The sequence below is a fragment of the Drosophila biarmipes genome, chromosome 3R (assembly GCF_025231255.1).
Source record: "Drosophila biarmipes strain raj3 chromosome 3R, RU_DBia_V1.1, whole genome shotgun sequence".
NCBI lineage: Eukaryota > Metazoa > Arthropoda > Insecta > Diptera > Drosophilidae > Drosophila > Drosophila biarmipes.
The window spans coordinates 2,915,823-2,934,421 of record NC_066616.1 but is presented as its reverse complement, the minus strand read 5'-3'; the positions used below and the strand labels follow the sequence as shown (position 1 = coordinate 2,934,421).

The window sequence follows — 18,599 nt, the reverse complement described above, 5'->3', positions numbered from 1 at the left end:
ACCTTGTACTAAAGCTATATGTTATTAAAAAGGTATTTTGAAATGTCTACGCCTTTGTATTATGATTTGTTTAAATACCACCGTTAATAAATTATGAGCATAAGCTTTTTTATTACATTTGTTTACCTTTTTTTTTGATTTTTGTAATCTAATCAACCGATTTCGGGTGAAACTTAAAAGTGGATAGTCTACAAAATTGTTGATAAAAGTTACCCTTTAAAGATTATTAGTCAACAAAAATGGCACCATTTACTATTTCAGAACATCTAACACTATCTGAGCTTTGGATTTTCTTGTTCGTATCCATACTCTATTTTAGGGTCTTGGAAAAATTTTAATTCTTATAAACAGTTCCGCATTAAAAACTTGAATTCTACGAATTTATATGATATGTTATACTCCTGAAATAAAAAAAAAACATTTTTGTCACAAAAATCAGAACTTTTGTTTGTTGAAGATGCGATCGGCAATATATTGTTAACTTCCACCACGCCATAATTTAAAGAAAATCTGGGCCAAAGGACGCAGACACGAGGACGTGTACTATCTCATGAACCTCATTCAAAAACACCCAGCTGAAAAGTTTTTCTGGAAGTACGTCAATCTACGATCGAAGTTTCTGATGTGTTCGGTTTAAACTCAACATGAACCATAATAGTAAAGTATATATATATATTGTTGATCAGGAACACTAGAAGTGAACTCGCGCACGATGTCATCTTAGAAATTATAAGAGCTTCATTGATTGGACTATGCTTACAACTTCTAGGCTCCAGTGCAGATTTGTTCGCTGAGCTACGCCCAGAAACAATCATAACTTTAATGTTTGTCTGGGACGCCAGAAAGTTTTTGTAAACGTATAAATCGGATAAGTAACTACGGGTAAATCCTTTTCATGAAAGATAAAGGGGTAATGTGGTATTTTAAATGCAGGCAAAAAATATTTTCTGGAAAACCACCGACAGCCAAATTATAGATCCCCCTCTGAGAACCATTGTACTTAAATTGTATTTAATTTAACAGTTACTCAATTGATTTTATTAACGTAATCAAAGATAAAGCTGTTCTGCAAATCTGAAAGAAAAAAATATGAAACCAAAATATTTATGGAAAATCTCATGGACTTACACCAACAAAATTCGCCAGAGATGCAATAAAGAAGCCAGCCCTAATTAGCACTTCCCTTTGCGACTGAAGAATAACCAACGACAGGGATCTTCGAAACTGAGGAGATGCTAGGTCCCAAGGAGAGAGCCGGACGGCAATATCGGTCTGCAGGCTCTACAAAACAGGTAAGGCGGCCAAACATTAAATAAAACACTTTTTTTTAGTCTCACCTCAGCTTTGATGATTTCGCCACCGTAGCAATAAATAAATAATTGCAGCATAATAGAACCGAAAAACGACGCATACAACAAAAGGTCCATTACAGAGTCCATGTTCTTAATATGAAAGTGTACTTTTTCTTATGGGATCTCGTTCTAGGAAATCTTTTTGCATACCGTTACTAGTTGATATATTATAACGCCAACCTGCAACGATGTTATGACGAACTGTCCAAATACAGTGGGTGTGTATATCGATCGTAGTCTTCTGGCTAAGGAAAGTAGGAGTACGTGATAGTCAACAATGGATTTCAGTTTCGCGTGGGACTCCTTTTCGGATAGCCCAAACTCTTCGTTTGTGATTTTCCAATGCAAGGTCTGAAAATGAGCTCGCAGATTAATGGCGAAGGAAATAAATAAGCCGTCAACGGCCGAGGCATAGGCCACCACGACGACAGTAACTAAAACAGTATATAAAAAACAAATTTCATATCCAGGACTTTCCAGATCGTTAAATGGGAATCTAGAAAAAAGAGTTACTAACGATTTCGGAGGAATCTGAATTCAGTATTACTTCATTGGCATGGGCAGCTCCCTGGCATACGTTGTGCCTCGCCAACCGTTAGAAACAATTTTAACAATGGGTCCCAGCATAAAATAAAGCCCTGTTAGGCCGCAGGACAGGCAATACGCCCTTCCCAGAAAGGATGCTAGCTTATTAGCTTCATCCACGAAGTGCGATCCCTTACTTTGATTTGCTGTTCAAATTGTGCGTTTTGTTAGTAACATTACACATTAGTTACACGGGGGATATTTACACTTCTCATGCATTTTCCTGAACACGCGAATCATTTTCCAAAACTCCAGCCTTTCTACCAAGAAGGTAGTAATTTTAATAACCGTAAGCATATTGGTGAGCACTACACTCAGACATGCTGTGACTTTTTCCATGTCATTTCGGTTGTAGAAAACATAAGATATCAACGGATACTGCGCCGATATAACGAAAAGCAGTGAGCTAATGTGTTTCAAGCCTAATGCTCGGTTTTCGGTACTTTCTACATTATCACTGTGACCCATTGCACGCAGGCAGTTCTCCTGCAGTTGAAAGTGTCTAGCCATGACCCCACTTTTTAGAATGCCTGAGTATTCCGCTGGCTGCACATTTTATATAAACTTTGGAAATACTTTAATTACGTTATTGATTAAATAATTATTTGCTTTGCCAACGCTGCTCTACAATCCCTGGACTAATTACCGTGATTGTCGATGTAAGAACGATTTCCTGACAAAATAATTGTGACATCCTTAATTTGGACTGAAATTGTGTATCATTAGCTAATTAACGTAGCATTTAAAACGATAAAATTATTGGATTATTGGATAAAATAATAAAAAGGGTTGTACAATTTTTAAAACACTACAATAGAGACTATGGAACTGTAAAGTGCTTTTGTGTTGCTGCTTAAGCCAATTTTTAGCTTAAGAATATTATTTTATAAAATTTTGTGGCGAAAAATGCTTGAAAAATCGTCTATACTGTACTGTCTAAAATATTTTCATTCAGCCAGATATTAAAGCTTTCCGCACACAATTTGCCGAATAAGAACATTTTAACTAATAAAACAAGGAAGAACGCTATAGTAGAGTACCTCGACTATCAGATACCCGTTACTCAGCTTGAGGGAACAAAATAGAAATGGAGATACATAAGCAGCAAAGAAATATTGTAAGACTATTTTGGTATGTGTTACGTGGGCGGCAGACAGTTTTAAGTGTTTTAGGCGTTTGGGGTGTTAGAGTGGTGGTTATGGTGCTCAAATCTTTCCCATCAACATTTTACGTATTCGACACAATTTTTTCCGAAAAGTTTTGATTTGACGTTTAATATTTTTTACAAGTTTATTAAACTGGAAAACACGTTAACAAAATTTTTCTTTTATTCCGGTGATTGTATCATCATTACATTGAAAAAAACCATGTCTTTTCTAAACACTAAAAAAAGGTTATGCAAATAGGACCAGTGGAACGGCCGCAATTTTAAAAAACACTGTATTGATAAACAAAAAAAGGGTTATAATGTTGTTGACCTAGTATACTGACCCACCATGCTTCACCGTTAAAAGGCACATTTTTGAGTTTTTTAAAACGAAAGATAACTGTTTTAGAAAATTATTAGAGAAAAAATGTTATATAGCTCTATGGTTTTTTGTGGTTTCACACAGAAGAATTATATACAGTAGAACAATTTTCTTAAGCTCTTCTCTTGGTTTTTCATCTGGTGAAAAAATAATAATGGTGTGTTTTTAAATAATAAAAAAGGATTAATAGAGTTTTAAAAGGATTGAAAATATAAACGATAGTGTTCCTACACCGTAGATTAAGGTCATATTACACAATGATACGACAAACAATTTTAATTCAACCTTTTACTTAGTCAGCTTCCCCTATCTCCCATACCCCTCCCCACCCCTCTTTCTATTAGACATGAAGTAGTGAATGGCGAATTTATATAAAAAACCTTTAAAACCTTTGAAAAATTATTGATACTTGGAGGAAAAAGTGGTGAGGTTAAAGGGAAAGTGATATTGTGAGAGCAGAAGTGACTATATTTAAAAACAAACATTTAAACTAAGTGCGTTGCATCCGAAGACTATAAAAAATTAGTTGGTTTGAGAGAAAAAGCGGGGAAGCGTTAAAATTAATATTTCGAAAATTTTATTTTTTGAGCCGATGATTAACCCTTTGGCTATTAACCCTTTAATTCTCACTTTAAATACTTTAAGCCGAATGCTCCGTTTATAAGTAATGCACAAAATCTATTTTTTTTGTCAGCTTGTATCCCATAACGTTTTTTAGGGTCAACAGCCAATAAGCAACTTTGTTCCACAACTTTTGGAAGAACTCACTCGTTTTGTGGGAAAACAGATATAAATATGTATATGTACATATAAAGGTGTAATCTCGGAAACTATAAGAGCTAGAGGGTTGATATCTCAGACGTGAATTCCCAAGCTTTGCACGCAGCTCAAGTTCTGAAGCACACAAACCAACCAAAACTATGCGCCCACAATTTTTGAGCTTGAAACCAAATTTACCGTTGACCTACAATTGACCTACAAAAAGTTTATCACGCCCACTCTAACGCCCACAAACGCTCATAACTCTTAGTTATTGAAATCGCGGTTGGATGGTGCTTTACAATCTCGCTTTGTTTTTGCTCCCTTCAGCTGAATAACGGGTACCTGATAGTCGAGGCACTCGACTCCCTTTTTTTATATTTTTATGTCAATCATTTTTTTTTGTTGGAGATACTTTTTATAGATCTTTCTTTAAAATAATTTTAGATTAGCTAATAGAAAAGAAGAAGTATACAAGCCGCCAGCAGTAACATTGTATTTTGCAGTTCTTGTGACTAATCTATTATTCTCGCTTGCTTTTTAAGTGGCCAAGAGCAAAAGCCCTTGCACCATCAGCCACGAAATCAATTTGGATTTCAGCCGAAAAGTTTTAATGAAGACCGAACATGGCATATTCATTAGGGTATCTCAACAACTGGGGTTGGACTGGGGAGACCCGAGTTGGTTCATTCATGTAAACGACTCATTACACCACCGGCAAGTGTTCAGGGGGGACATCACATGGAACAAAACGTTTTGAAAATAAATTCAAAGGGGTACTTATCCCCAAGAAAGTAAAGGCTAACCGCTGGACATGATTAATGAATTTTGTTGCAACCGGTGAAGAAACGATCGGCTTGGAAGACCCCGGCCAAAAAAACGCTCTGCGGGTCATCAATTAAGCTTGACAACGCGCAACTTCTTTCAGTATGAGGGGCTGCGACATAAGTTTCTTCTGCGGAGACCAGGCCAGTGAGGCTAGGAAAAGTAATTTCTCGCGGGGGAGGCTGCGACTTCCAGCTCCATGCTGAACTTGCACTGATTAAGTGCTTTCGACATTGGTCACTGGTCAAAACCTAAGCACAGACTCCCAACTTAATCATTGCATCGGGGGTCGGTGTATCGGTGGATCGGTGGATCGGAGTATCGGGGCTAACAATTAAGCGCCGCAACAAAGACTTTGAGGGGGGAACCACGCTAATTGGCCATGTATTGCCAGCAACTACAAGCAAGTCTCGCCATTTAATGAGGGATGTGAAGGGGCTCGAAGGTGAATGGCGAAGAAGCGCAGAAGACGAAGCAAACTAAAACAAATACAATGAACATGCAACAAATGGAGGCTGCGCGCTCTTTTTGGCACCTTTGATGCGGACCGTGACTCTGTCCGTGGCTCTGCCGCGGATCTTTGTTGAACTTCACCCATTAACTTTCGACTGCCAGCGTCTGAGTATGAAATGTCTGTACGTATAAAAGCCGCTCGAAAGCCCCATAAGTCATACAGTTCACTACGAGCCACTAAGGAAGTCAAACCTCAACCCTCCACTCCCACTCAAACAGCTCAACAAAGCCCAGAAATGCGTGCATTCATTGTAAGGCGACTCATGGGGACGTCGACTAATTACCGGTCTAATCTTCTTTTATTGCCTATTAGGTCCTGTGCCTCTTCGCCGTAGCGCTGGCCGCGCCTCAGGGTTACAACTATAATCCTGGCCCGTCCGGCTTCGGAGGCATCAGCACAACCAGTGAGGGCGGCTCCTTCTTCCAGGCTGCTCAGGCTAGCCCGGTCCAGGCGCAACCCATCTACCAGCAGCAGGCCGTGCAGGCCCACCATCACCAGCACCAGGTGCAACAGGTACAGCAGGGTCAGCAGCAGCAAGCCATCGTGTCCAAGCGCTTCTTCATCCACTCCGCCCCGGAGGAGGCCGAGGACTACAAGGAGCGTCACATCACCGTTGGCGTCCCCAAGCGCAACTACAACGTGGTGTTCATAAAGTCGCCCCAGCGCAACAACAAGAAGACCATTAAGATCAGCCCCGCCGCCAACGAGGAGAAGACCGTCATTTACGTGCTGAGCAAGAAGGGCGAGAGCGACTTGAACGCCGAGGTTGTGGAGCAGGCTAGCTCCACTAGCAAGCCGGAGGTCTTTTTCATCAAGTACAAGACCAACGAGGAAGCGGCCCATGCACAGCAGCAGATTCAGGCCCAGTACGACGCCCTGGGTGGTAGCAGCCAGCTGACCGATGAGGGAGTGGCCCCCGTCACCTCTGTCATTGGAGCCTTGGGAGCCAGCGACGGCCACGTAGACGCCGGATCCGCTGTGGGCGGCACTGGACTTGGTCAGATCTCATCCGGCACCGCGGGATCCCACACGGGCAATGCATACCTGCCACCCAATTTCTAATTGTTGAGTGTTATTCCCCCAAAAGTAACTTGTTGTTAATAATAAACTATTATCGCTGTTGAATTTAATTCAAAACCGTCTACTCATTTAATTTAAAGTATATTAGAAATTGCCCAAGTAGGTATACTAATATTGACTAATTAATATGGTTAAAGCTCATACGAGTAAGGTACACCTTAATTTATAATTAACAAGAAAAGAAGTTAGCTTCGGTAAGCCGAAGTTGGTACACCCTTGCAGTTATAAGAAATAATCAACTTTAGTTGTGAAATGTGAAATTTGTTAGGATTCTTGCTAACTTCAGTGATATTAAAAAAATTATTTCATACTTTTTTTCAGACCATTTTTTTTACATCTATATGCTAGAGTTATCCGATTTTTATTAAATTGATTTCGAAATTCTTAAAAATATAAAAATTATATTATAAGATAATATGTCAAAAAACCCCAAAGCTATTATTTGTTTCATATTATTTTCCCACCAATTTTCGATCATTCCTATTACAGCTATATGATAGAATCCGCCGATTTTGATCAAATTTAATTCAAAATTCAGAAGTAATTAAAAAATGTTATTTCTAAGCTTATAAGAAGTTCTTGCGGCAAATTTTTTTGGGTCAATCGATAGGTATTGATGAAACAAATACGTTTTAAGAAAAAAAATTCTAGCATGACAATTGTGGCCACCACATTTCAGTTAAAATTTTTGTTCTATCATAAAAACTGTAGGCGCTACAGATTTTCGCAGATTGTGGGCGTTAAAGTGGGCGTGGCACCTCGCTGAAACAAACTTGCGCTGCGCAGGAACCCCAAGAATCTGCATGCCAGGACGGACGGTTCTAGCTTTTATTGTTTCCAAGCGTAGTAGGTTATATGTTTAAAAACACCGAAGATATAATCTTTTCATATTATTTTACCACTAATTTTCCGATCGTTACTATGGCAGCTATATTATATAGTCGTCCGATTTTGATAACATTTAATTCGAAATTCAAAACCAATTAAAAAATGTTATTTCGAAGAGTAGGAGGTTATATGTTATCATTTATCATTTATCATCATTATCATTATCATTTTTTTCAAATTTTTTTCCCCGATAGTTCCTATGGGAGCTATAAGATATAGTTGCCCGATCCGGCTGGATCCGACTAATATACTATCTGCAATAGAAAGAAGACTTTTGGGAAAGTTTCAGCCCGATAGCTTTAAAACTGAGAGACTAGTTTGCGTAGAAACGGACTAACGGACGGACATGGCTAGATCGACTCGTCTTGTGACGCTCATCAAGAATATTTATACTTTATGGGTTCGGAAACGTCTCCTTCACTGACTGACTGAAATCATAATACGCATTCAAGGGTATTAAGATAATAAATTATTCTTTTCAACTCTCCGACTAAAGGTGATTTTTTCTAAGTACCAAAGAACATTTTCTTAAAAGCTATTTTTTGTGTTTTGAGAAAATATTTCTGAAATCAATTTTTTAAAATCAGTGTGTTAATTTATAGTATTACAATTTTTTTTGTTTTGTAGAAACCCAATATGGCTGCAAATGTTCTAAAGGGCCAAATGGGTTTTGTTTTAGAAACTTTTCGTTTTTTTTACATAAATAAAAAACAAACATTTTGACACAAACAATTTTGACACAAAGCGTCGTTTTGTGGTTAAGTTTGTATCAAATCCTACAGATTCCTGTGCTATAACTAATATTGAAACTACAAACGAGCAGCAAAAAATTCGGGTCAGCACATTTTACGATTCCTTTTGAGATCATAAACAGAAAAGATTGTTTCTTTGATGTGACAGTCAGCATTTTTGTGTTATTTGTCTAACAGTTGAAAGTGTCGGAAACAATTTACATTCTGTCGTAATCGACAACGCTGACATCTTAAAAAACTGCTAAATCTACTGTAATGAATAATAAGCAAACGACATCTGATCCTGCGTTGCTAGCTCAGAGCTCATCTGTAAACGTATTCCACGATGAATCAATATTACCGCAGCGTAATGTGAAAACAAGTAAGCTTCAGCTTTCCCTTCCTTTTCCAACGACTACAACCGTGCTCAAATTTGAAATAGGTGAAAGTGTTCCACCGTCGTGTGCGGAGAAGACCTTGTTTGTGCTCTCGATGATTCTAATAGTACTGGCGTTGCCGTGGTCCATTTTCTGTTGTCTCAGGGTTATGTCGGAGTATGAGCGAGCGGTGATCCTGCGCCTCGGACGTCTTCGGCCCAAACCTCCAAGGGGACCAGGTGTCATCTTTCTCGTACCCTGCTTAGATGAAATATTTGTTGTGGACATACGCACCAAATCATTTGATCTGGATAGACAGGAAATCCTTACTCGAGACATGGTGACGATAAGCATTGACGGAGTGGTGTACTATAGCATCAAGAGCCCCTTTGATGCTATTCTGCAAGTGTTTGACTCCGAGGAGGCCACAGAGAAGCTGGCCATGACTACGCTCCGAAACGTGGCCGGCATCCACAAGCTAATGGATTTGCTCTCCTCCAAGGAGTACCTCTCCAATCAGATCGAAGGTATATTGTACAACTCCACAGAGCCATGGGGAGTACGCGTGGAGCGCGTGGAGATGTAAGTATCTATTTTTGCTGGAAGATTCAATGATCTTGCTCATTAGCAATCGTACATAGGGGACGTAATCTTAAAAGAATTAATATTAAAATATTGCAATATAAAGTAAATAATAAATACAAATTTATTTTATGATCAAACAAAAACACCTCTTGAGGAGGTAAAAATGTAGTGACAATCCAAAGTTCTGATATCAACTTTTGTGACGAAAATGTGTTATACACCTACTAAATAAATAAATTTTCCTCATTACTTTACATTCAGCTCGTTTTGTAAAAATTGTACATCTAAGCTCAAGCATATTGAAATAGAAAATTAAGAAAATGTATTTATTTAGATCGTATAATAATAATTTTCGTCAAAAATATTGATATCAGAACATTTGTTTGATTTAAGTGTGACTAGATTTTTACATCGTTAATAAATGTTTTGATTGATATATGAATATCTTAAAATATAAATGTAATTGTTTGACATGGCGATACCAACATTTATTATCATAAAAAACATCAATATCAAACAATGAAAGAATTCCAGTGGAAAACGTACCTGTGTCACATTGTTTTCTACAATGAAATATTTCGATAGGACAGATCATTTAAAAACAATTATTTTTTCCGAAAATATTTATATTTTCTAGGGTAAGAATAATTTAACCCTTAAATTAACCCCTTAAGTAAACATTTTTAGGAAAGATAATGCAAAGCAATTTAGATTATTCGTTACCCTTTCTATTTTTCTGGAAATAATTTATAATTATAAGGAATTGGTTTTCGTTTTCAACGCAATTCTTGTTTGCTGTAATCATTGTCCTTGTAAATGTTAACGTCGACTTTATAAAATGTAAGGTAAATTTGGAATTCTTCAAAGATAACGTTTTCCCATGTGATGTTAGGTACCCAAGCCAACCCACCCTAATGCTTATATTTGCCAGAAAAGAGATTTTCATGCCGGATCAACTGAAGCGCGCCCTGGCCGTGGAGCAGGAAGCGATGCGGGAGGCGAAGGCCAAGGTGGCCGCCGCCCAAGGAGAGAGGGATGCGGTAAAGGCGCTAAAGGAGGCCGCCGACATTATGGAAACCAACCCCATTGCCCTGCAACTGCGATACCTACAAACCCTGAACTCCATCTGCAACGAAGATACCAGATCTTACGTTTTTCCTTTCCCCGTAGATATTGTGAAGAAACTTATGAAATAATTGGGATGGATTCCTTTGAAAAGTTTCGGTGAAACTTCAAGATCCTCTATTCTTAATGGGGACATTGTAAACATTGTTTGTCAAAGTCTATTAAAAGAATCATGTTCATCATGAACTCATGTCAGCCGACGCCGAGTCCATTCGTCATTCGAATAGTACCATCCACTCATATAAACTATTTTCAGCAAATTCAAAGATTCATAAAAAAAAGTGGCATAAATTCAAGGCAAGTCGCCATCCTTAATTTCTATGAGAGACTTGGCCTACATTTGTTGCTTTTACTATTTTGAATAAAACAGGGAAGAATGCCTCAACTCATCTTAAGGGAACAAAGGGAATGTGAGATGTGATTACACGTGATTTTAATACAGAGTTGTGTGGGCGGCACACCGGCTTAAGAGTTATGGGCGTTACTTAGTGAGCGTGACACATTACAATTTTTTAGACTGGGAAGAAAGGAATCTTAGTCTGAAATCTCTTGACTCAGCGCTTCCGACCCCATAAAGTATACCAACATACGGCGTCGGGGAGAGGCGATCCCCAGAGCCCGTCTGGTGGTCTGCACCCAGCCTGCCCTTTTTATTCCCTTCTGTCTCTGATAAAAGCGGCTGCTGCTCTTCAGTTTTCTTCGCTCGTGATAGAATACTTCGTTGCTGTGCGAACCTCTTACAATAAAACAATGTGTGTTCTGCGTTGTCGGTTTTGTCATCAGCGTTAACACAGCTGGCTTATGTGCTTTTGCCCATCTTCTTTAGAGTTCTTTGTATAGCCAGCAACGTCTTCTAAAAACCAATTTGTTTTTAAATCAAATCAAGATCAAATCAGCCCACACTTTTCATCCATACAGAAGAATGGAGTTTGTATTCATTAACAGCTTTCGTCTAGATAGTATTGACCAGTGTTGAGGCCAGCCAGATACCAAGGTACTTTATTGACTTCTGTGTCCGAATGGTTGTCTCCGTGAGCCTTAATTCTATCTCCAGCGGCATCTGCTTTCAGGTGACTAGCAGAAGCCGGCTGTAAGCCACGAGAGTTAATACTTTCGTTTACACGAATTATGACTTGGTATGGTGTTTACACGTAGCTTCCCAGTCACTTCCCAGTCGCTTCTAGCATGCAGAGCGGTCGATACGCTGATGGGGTTCCTGGTTCTCCCTTTCCTCTGTATCTTACACGGATCGGGGAGATGTGAGATTACGCTTATAGTATAGCCGATGCTAGAATTTCAGCTGCATCTTCTGTTGGCAATATAACGAACGCATCTTGGACTTACTTCCTTTTACCAACTCGAGAAGCAAATTCCCCGACTTGGTCAAGTTTTCCCCAAGCTCCCTCAACACCCCGGCCTAATTCCTGTCTTCAGCCGGCTTGATGAATGCATCTTGTGGGCGGTATCTATAGTGTGGTCTTCTCCTTTCTTCTCAGGGTCAACAGTGACCCTTTCTTTCGTTCCCTCTATTAAAGATGTTTTGGTTTTTCCCTTTCTCCGAGTCACTGTTTTAAAGCCGTCTTTCGCTTCATTACTTATTGGCTTTTAAGATGCCTTTTGCTCGGCTGCGCTAGAGGCAGTCCTCTTTTTGTGGGACGAACCTGGTGTGTCAGTTTCCCCTAGCTTTTGGCTGGTTTCAGCTACCAATTTTGCTTCCTCGACTCTCTCTGTTTCGGCAGTCAACCAGATTTTCTTGTACTTCTCGACAATATCAAGGAGCTCGCTCAGTTCTGAGAGCTTCTCAGTTCTCCGTCTTTAACATCATCACTGCTCTGCCCTTCTCGATCGTTTCCCCTTCTAGAGCGCTCATCTTATAGATAAGCTTTAGTCTTGGAGAGCCTATCGTAGGATCCAACCTTTAAGTCGCTATCCCCTCCGTGATGCCCCCATGGGTCCCTATTTATCCGAGAGGCTCATGCGAGGGTCGACGCAGGTCCTTATGGGTTTGTGCGTACCAGAGTCAGGACGGATGTTAAGCAGGAGTTTTCTCAACTGCATCTGTACCTTCGGTTCCGAGATGACGTGGTTCGAACTACGGAGGTAACTTCAGCATTAGCCCAACAGGCATTTAATCAGGGTATCAATCTGAGTACTCAGATATTGGATTGCCGTTGTTATCAGCGGGGGACTTTCTCAGTGTCTGCCGAACTAAAAAACAAAATGGGGTGGGTTGGGAAATTGGGCGGCTATATGGGACAGACGTTATCTAGTATACGCGTAACGGGTATAGAAATAAATGCAAGGAGTCACAAGTAAAATTTGGCATGAAATAATCAACAATGATTTCATATTTATGACTTGCTCTTCGGGCTGTCTATATCCGCCATGGCTTCAAAGAAAAATGGAGGTACGCCGGAGGCAAAGCGCGCCTGTAAGGAGCTGCGGCTGTTAAATCTTTGTAAATAGGGCATAAGCTCGGTCTTTCTATTACCGCGCATTCGAAAAGGCGCGATTGTTAAAACCAACAAAAATTAAAAATCATTTAAACTAAACCTAACGTGAGTAAGTTAGATGTTATTTGTTGTCGAAAAAGTGTATAGCAGCGCCAAATATCCATAATCCACACCGTGAAATTCTCCACTAGATACAGAGCAGGACTGGCATGTCATGTTGAAAAAAATGAATCAATAAACAACTACTTTTGATACAAACTAGGATATTACAGAAACTTGAAAGACAACTCGATTTTTATAGCAAGTATAAAAAAAAATCACCCTTGCTTTGTATAGTGAAGCCGGGAACTTTGAATTTTAATGCCAAGATCTTTTGTAAGAAAATTTAAACTTAAAAAATCGCGGTCTATCGAGGATAATTTTTCCGAGATTTTCAGGGTGATTCCCCAACTTTTTTAATAAAAAAATGTTTTGTAAGAACAGCCCTTACTTAATTTTTCAAAAAGATTTAGAAATGTGGGTGCGAGGCACCCAACCAATAACAAACTTGTGCTGCGTAAAAAGCTTAGGAATCTGCATACCAATTCCCACACAATTCCCGCACAGTTTAACATTCGCCCAAGCTAGAGGCTGGCGTGGAGCGCAAAAAATACAGTCACGGTGTTTCAAAAGACGTTTATAAGATCGTCCGAATCCAATTCTTGTATTTTTTTCGGTAAAATTGATGTGTGTACTTAGGCAACATAGTTAACGTTACTTCTGGAGAAATTTGAAAAGCGAAACGGTGAAGACGGATTATTCTCCAGACGTAGTATTGGGCTCAAGCCAGGGCCCTTCTGTACCGTCCAAAATTCTAACTAATGGGTCATCCGTATACGGCCTAAATTGGCACCCAAATATTTATTTTTATTCCAGCACAAGAAAAGAAAAATGCGTGGTCAACGATTATTGTCGCCAGAAAATACTGTTAAGTCGTTCAAGGTGTCATTATCGCCAAGTGCATCCATAATTTGTTAGACAATACTTTGAAAAACAATAAAGCCATTTTTAATGAAAAATTTGCGCATTTTCGTTATAAGGTCAAAAAATATGAATAGTAACCCCCATAGCAACCCACAGCGAACCACATATATATTTTTTTGATCAGCATAAATGAATACAAAAAACAAGAAAGGAAGTTAACTTCGGCAAGCTGAAGCCTGTATACCCGTTCAGTTATAGAAATAAACAACTTTAGTAAATCATTTTTATACCCTTGCAGAGGGTATAATGATTTGAGTCAGAAGTTTGCAACGCAGTGAAGGAGACGTTTCCGACCCCATAAAGTATATATATTCTTGAACAGGGTCACAAGACGAGTCGATCCAGACATGTCCGTCTGTCCGTCCGTCTGTCCGTCCGTCTGTCCGTCCGTTTCTACGCAAACTAGTCTCTCAGCTTAAAAGCTATCGGGCTAATACCTTCCCAATAGTATTCTTTCTATTGCAGGTAGAACCAGCCGGATCGGACAACTATATCTTATAGGTCCCATAGGAACTATCGGAAAATTAGTGGTAAAATATTATTGAAAAATTATATCTTCGGTGTTTTTTAACTTATAACGCTTGGATATAACATTTTTTATTTATTTATATTATATAGCTGCCATAGGAACGATCGGAAAATAATTCGGAAAACATGAAATAAAAATGATATCTTTGGTGTTTTTTAACATATAACCTTATAAGCATGAAAATAACATTTTTTTATTAGTTCAGAATTTCGAATTCAATTTTTTTTAAATATCATACTATATCATATAAATGTCATAGGAACGATCGGATAATTGGTGGGAAATAATGTGAAACAAATTATAGCTTTGAAGCTTTTTGACATATTATCTTATAATATTGGGAATATACATTTTTATATTCATTAAGAATTTTGAAATCAATTTAATAAATTTATTGATTATTTTTTATAAGGGTATACAAACTTCGTCTTGCCGAAGCTAACGTCCTTTCTTGCCTCATCAATACCTATATTGACGTAAAACGAACTGTATAAAGGCTTTAAAATTTTAAATTTACTTCTGAAATTTTGGGGACACATTCTTGGATAGTTTGGGCACACACTAATTTTTTTAAACCTCTAAATTCGCCAAAATCCGAAGCTTGTATACCCTTGCAATTATAAAAAATAATCAAGAATTTTATTAAATTGAATTCAAAATTCTTAAAAATATAAAAATGTATATTCCCAATATTATAACATAATATGTCAAAAAGCTTCAAAGCTATAATTTGTTTGACATTATTTCCCACCAATTATCCGATCGTTCCTATGACAGTTATATGATATAGTCATCCGATTTTAAGAAAATTGAATTCGAAATTCAGAACTAATAAAAAAATGTTATTTTTAAGCTTATAAGGTTATATGTTAAAAAATACCAAAGATATCATTTTTATTTCATGTTTTCCGACTTATTTTCCGATCGTTCCTATGGCAACTATATGATATAGTCATCCGATTTTGATAAAATTTTATTCGAAATTCAAAGTCCAATAAAAAATTTTATTTTCAAGCGTAGGAGGTTATATGTTAAAAAACACCAAAGATAAAATTTTTCAATATTATTTTACCACTAACTTTCCGATAGTTCCTATGGTAGCTATATGATATAGTCATCCGATTTTGATTGAATTTAATTCGAAATCCAGAATTTTATATCCAAGCTTAGAAAGGTTTTTGTTAAAAAATACGAAAAATATAATTTATTAAAATTTTTCCCCGATAGTTCCTATGGGAGCTATAAGATATAGTTGTCCGATCCGGCTGGTTCTACCTGCAATAGAAAGAATACTATTGGGAAAGTATCAGCCCGATAGCTTTTAAGCCGAGAGACTAGTTTGGGTAGAAACGGACGGATAGACGGCCGGACAGACGGACATGGCTAGATCGACTCGTCTTGTGACGCTGATCAAGAATATATATATATATATATTTATGGGGTCGGAAACGTCTCCTTCACTGCGTTGAAAACTTCTGACTGAAATTATTATACCCTCTGCAAGGGTATAAAAACCCCAGAGATATTTTTTATATTTTTTTTCCAACAATTTTCCGATTGGTTCTATGGCAGCTAAATGTATGTATGATTTGGATTTTAATAGAATTTAATTCGAAATTTTAAACTTATTTAAAAATGTTATTTCCAAGCGTAGGAGATTATATGTTAAAAACAATCAAATATATAAATACAAAATTTTTTTTCGATTATTTCTATGAGAGCTATAAGATATAGTAGTCCGTCATTAAAACTAAGAGACTAGTTCGCGTAGAAAAGGACTGACGGACACGGCTAGTTCGAATTGTCTATCGATGCTGATCAAAAATATATATGTACTTTATGGGGTCGGAAACGTCACCGCCTCAAGCTTTAGAAAAATAATTTTATTCTTAAAGTTTCTGAATTGCGGTATAATTGATAGATTTGTGTAACAGGTTAAATAAAGGTATGCGCACACTGGGGCGGTGCGGCGCGGCGCCTAGAGAAGTTTGCATGTTATTAAACAGAAGCCCCCACACCGACGCGGCGCGTCACCGCACATGCTCGAAGAAGCATTGCCGCGCCGAGGTCGTTTATTCTCGGAATCTTTACAACAATGAACCGCTAATAACTACTTCGTTGTGACTCCCCTCGTCTCTTTTTAGATCGTTTACTTCTTATGGGAGTCGCTGAAGTAGCATTAGTGTTAAAATATAAAGCCCGAAATTAATAAATTACATTTTTTTGTATATTATATATCGTATATCATATATCGTATATTTAAGAAACAAATGTTGTTTTCTTGGAAAGGCATTTCATAAATTCAAGAAAATGATTTATTTAGAATAAATGGTTATAATTTTATTAAAGTTGCAGAGAATATTCTTAACTTAATGACGAATTTTTATTTGATTGATTAACTGTGTTTTGAAGGAGACTTTTCTGAGAAGCGAAAACTCTTTTTTGTATTTTTAAGAATTTTGAATTAATTATAATAAAAATCAGGCGACTTAACTTTCTTGTTATACCCGTTACTCGTAGGGTAAAAGGGTATACTAGATTTGTCGGAAAGTATGTAACAGGTAGAAGGATCAGGATCACTAGCCGAGTCGATCTAGCCATGTCCGTCAAGTTAGAAGATTCAGACTTGGCCTTTGCAACTCCCACTTAAACGCACACAACCGGCCAAAAACTGTGGTGGCTCCAGTTTTCATGGTAGAAAAATTGTTTTGCCGCCCACATAACATATACTGAAATAGGGGAGAGGTGGCGATTTACAACATCGCTTTGCTGCTTTCTATTTTCCTTTTGCTCCCTTAAGCTGAGTAACGGGTATCTGATAATTGAGGCACTCGACTATAGCGGTCCTCCTTGTTTTTATCCAAATCAAACTATTGGTTGGCCTGTGCCAATATAGGAGTATTAGTGGTCGGGGTTGGGCTTTCTATAAGCTTAATTATTTATTTACATAATTGAGTGTATATCTCTGTGGTTCAATGTTGGCGCCATAAGCTTTAGGCATGTTAATTTCCAACACACAAAAAGGCACGAAAGAGAAATTAATGGAATTTGAAATATAAGCGGGGAACAGCAGTAATTTTACGTGGTCTTTCCAAAGAGTGAGCCAAAAAGTCGCATTGCGTAACTCCGTTGGAAGCTATACAGTCAGAGAAGACTGGCAGGAGTTTCTGATGCACACAATTTGCCTTTTGTTACGCCCCAACAACTTACACATGAACGGATAGATTGCATAATAAGTCGGCAATACTTTCGATATTGCTGTATGTGCGCACTAGTAACTAGTCGTATTGTGATTGATTTTGATCCCCGCGCTATCATTTGTGTATTGATAAATCTTCAGTCATATATTAAAACATCAGCTTCAGTTACCTTGCAAGGTCCACCATGCTTATGACCTACATCTTTATTAGGTATTGACGAAAGCATAAAAATAAAATAAAATGTTTTTGTACTTTTAAATGTTATCCATAGGATTAATAAAAAGAATTTGGTGCCTAATCAAATGCCAAATACCCAGCGTACCTGCATTTAGATCTTGTTCATATTCAGTTTAGTTTGCCATCTATACGAATACGAATTTTAAGTTTACCTTTGCACGAAATAATCTGTAAGCCCACTGTGTATCAAAATGAAGTATTTTTTTAAATATTAATTATGCAACCGTGCCTTGGTCAAAGTAAATCTGCTTTCTCAGCAAATGATTCAACAGATTCAAAAATTGGGTCATCGGAAATTAAAGTTATTTATAAAGTTCATAAAGCCACAACTAAAAAACCACATGCTGAAGCCATTCCTAATGAGACTGTCGTGTGATTAATGCACGCTGCGAGTCAAGATTTTGCGTCGCACATATTCGTCAAATTTGACTGGGCATCAACAAATAAATATATCGAACTTCACGAACACGACGAGAGCCAGCGAAATGGATGGGTCAACAAAATGTTACTCCTAACATTTGTACATATCAATTCCATATGACTTCCGGCTAGACGACTCTTTTAACTTGAACTTCAGGTAAACTCCAAGTTTGAGATGTGACGCCGTGCTTTGCAGAGCGCTTGCAGCTCGAAAGCTTTAGGGTTTTCGGCAACTTTTAAACTTAAGCTACTTTGTAAAAATCCATCGCTTACTGGTCGGTCTTCTTTCACATTTTGATGCGGTTTGAGCCCCTCTTGTGGTTTCAGCATCATTTAAACTTTTTGTCTCATCATCTCAACTTTTTCGTAAGCGACATTTTGGACTCA

General features: G+C 37.9%; 3 protein-coding genes across 4 annotated transcripts; 2 read left to right on the top strand and 1 right to left on the bottom strand.

The window, feature by feature from the left end:
- Nucleotides 1-999: 999 nt before the first annotated feature.
- LOC108024939 (odorant receptor 82a) lies at nt 1,000-2,447 on the bottom strand. Its single transcript, XM_050889111.1, has 6 exons — nt 2,129-2,447; nt 1,900-2,083; nt 1,503-1,848; nt 1,338-1,442; nt 1,129-1,281; nt 1,000-1,074 (listed from the first exon to the last, which is right to left on the bottom strand). Exons 1-6 carry the CDS (start codon nt 2,445-2,447, stop codon nt 1,024-1,026), a joined length of 1,158 nt encoding a protein of 385 aa, XP_050745068.1. The 3' UTR covers nt 1,000-1,023.
- Nucleotides 2,448-5,736: 3,289 nt separating this feature from the next.
- On the top strand, nt 5,737-6,678 carry LOC108024933 (uncharacterized). Its single transcript, XM_017095131.2, has 2 exons — nt 5,737-5,814; nt 5,877-6,678. The coding sequence occupies exons 1-2, from the start codon at nt 5,800-5,802 to the stop codon at nt 6,624-6,626; spliced, it is 765 nt and encodes a 254-aa protein (XP_016950620.1). The 5' UTR covers nt 5,737-5,799; the 3' UTR covers nt 6,627-6,678.
- Nucleotides 6,679-8,416: 1,738 nt separating this feature from the next.
- On the top strand, nt 8,417-10,550 carry LOC108024935 (stomatin-4). 2 transcript variants are annotated; one of them, XM_050889113.1, is made up of 3 exons: nt 8,417-8,645; nt 8,706-9,222; nt 10,162-10,550. In XM_050889113.1, exons 1-3 carry the CDS (start codon nt 8,540-8,542, stop codon nt 10,451-10,453), a joined length of 915 nt encoding a protein of 304 aa, XP_050745070.1. In that variant the 5' UTR covers nt 8,417-8,539; the 3' UTR covers nt 10,454-10,550. The 2 variants fall into 2 exon arrangements, with proteins under 2 accessions (XP_050745070.1, XP_016950623.1); XM_017095134.3 differs by having other exon boundaries at nt 8,421-8,645; nt 10,157-10,550.
- The last annotated feature ends 8,049 nt before the right edge of the window (nt 10,551-18,599 follow it).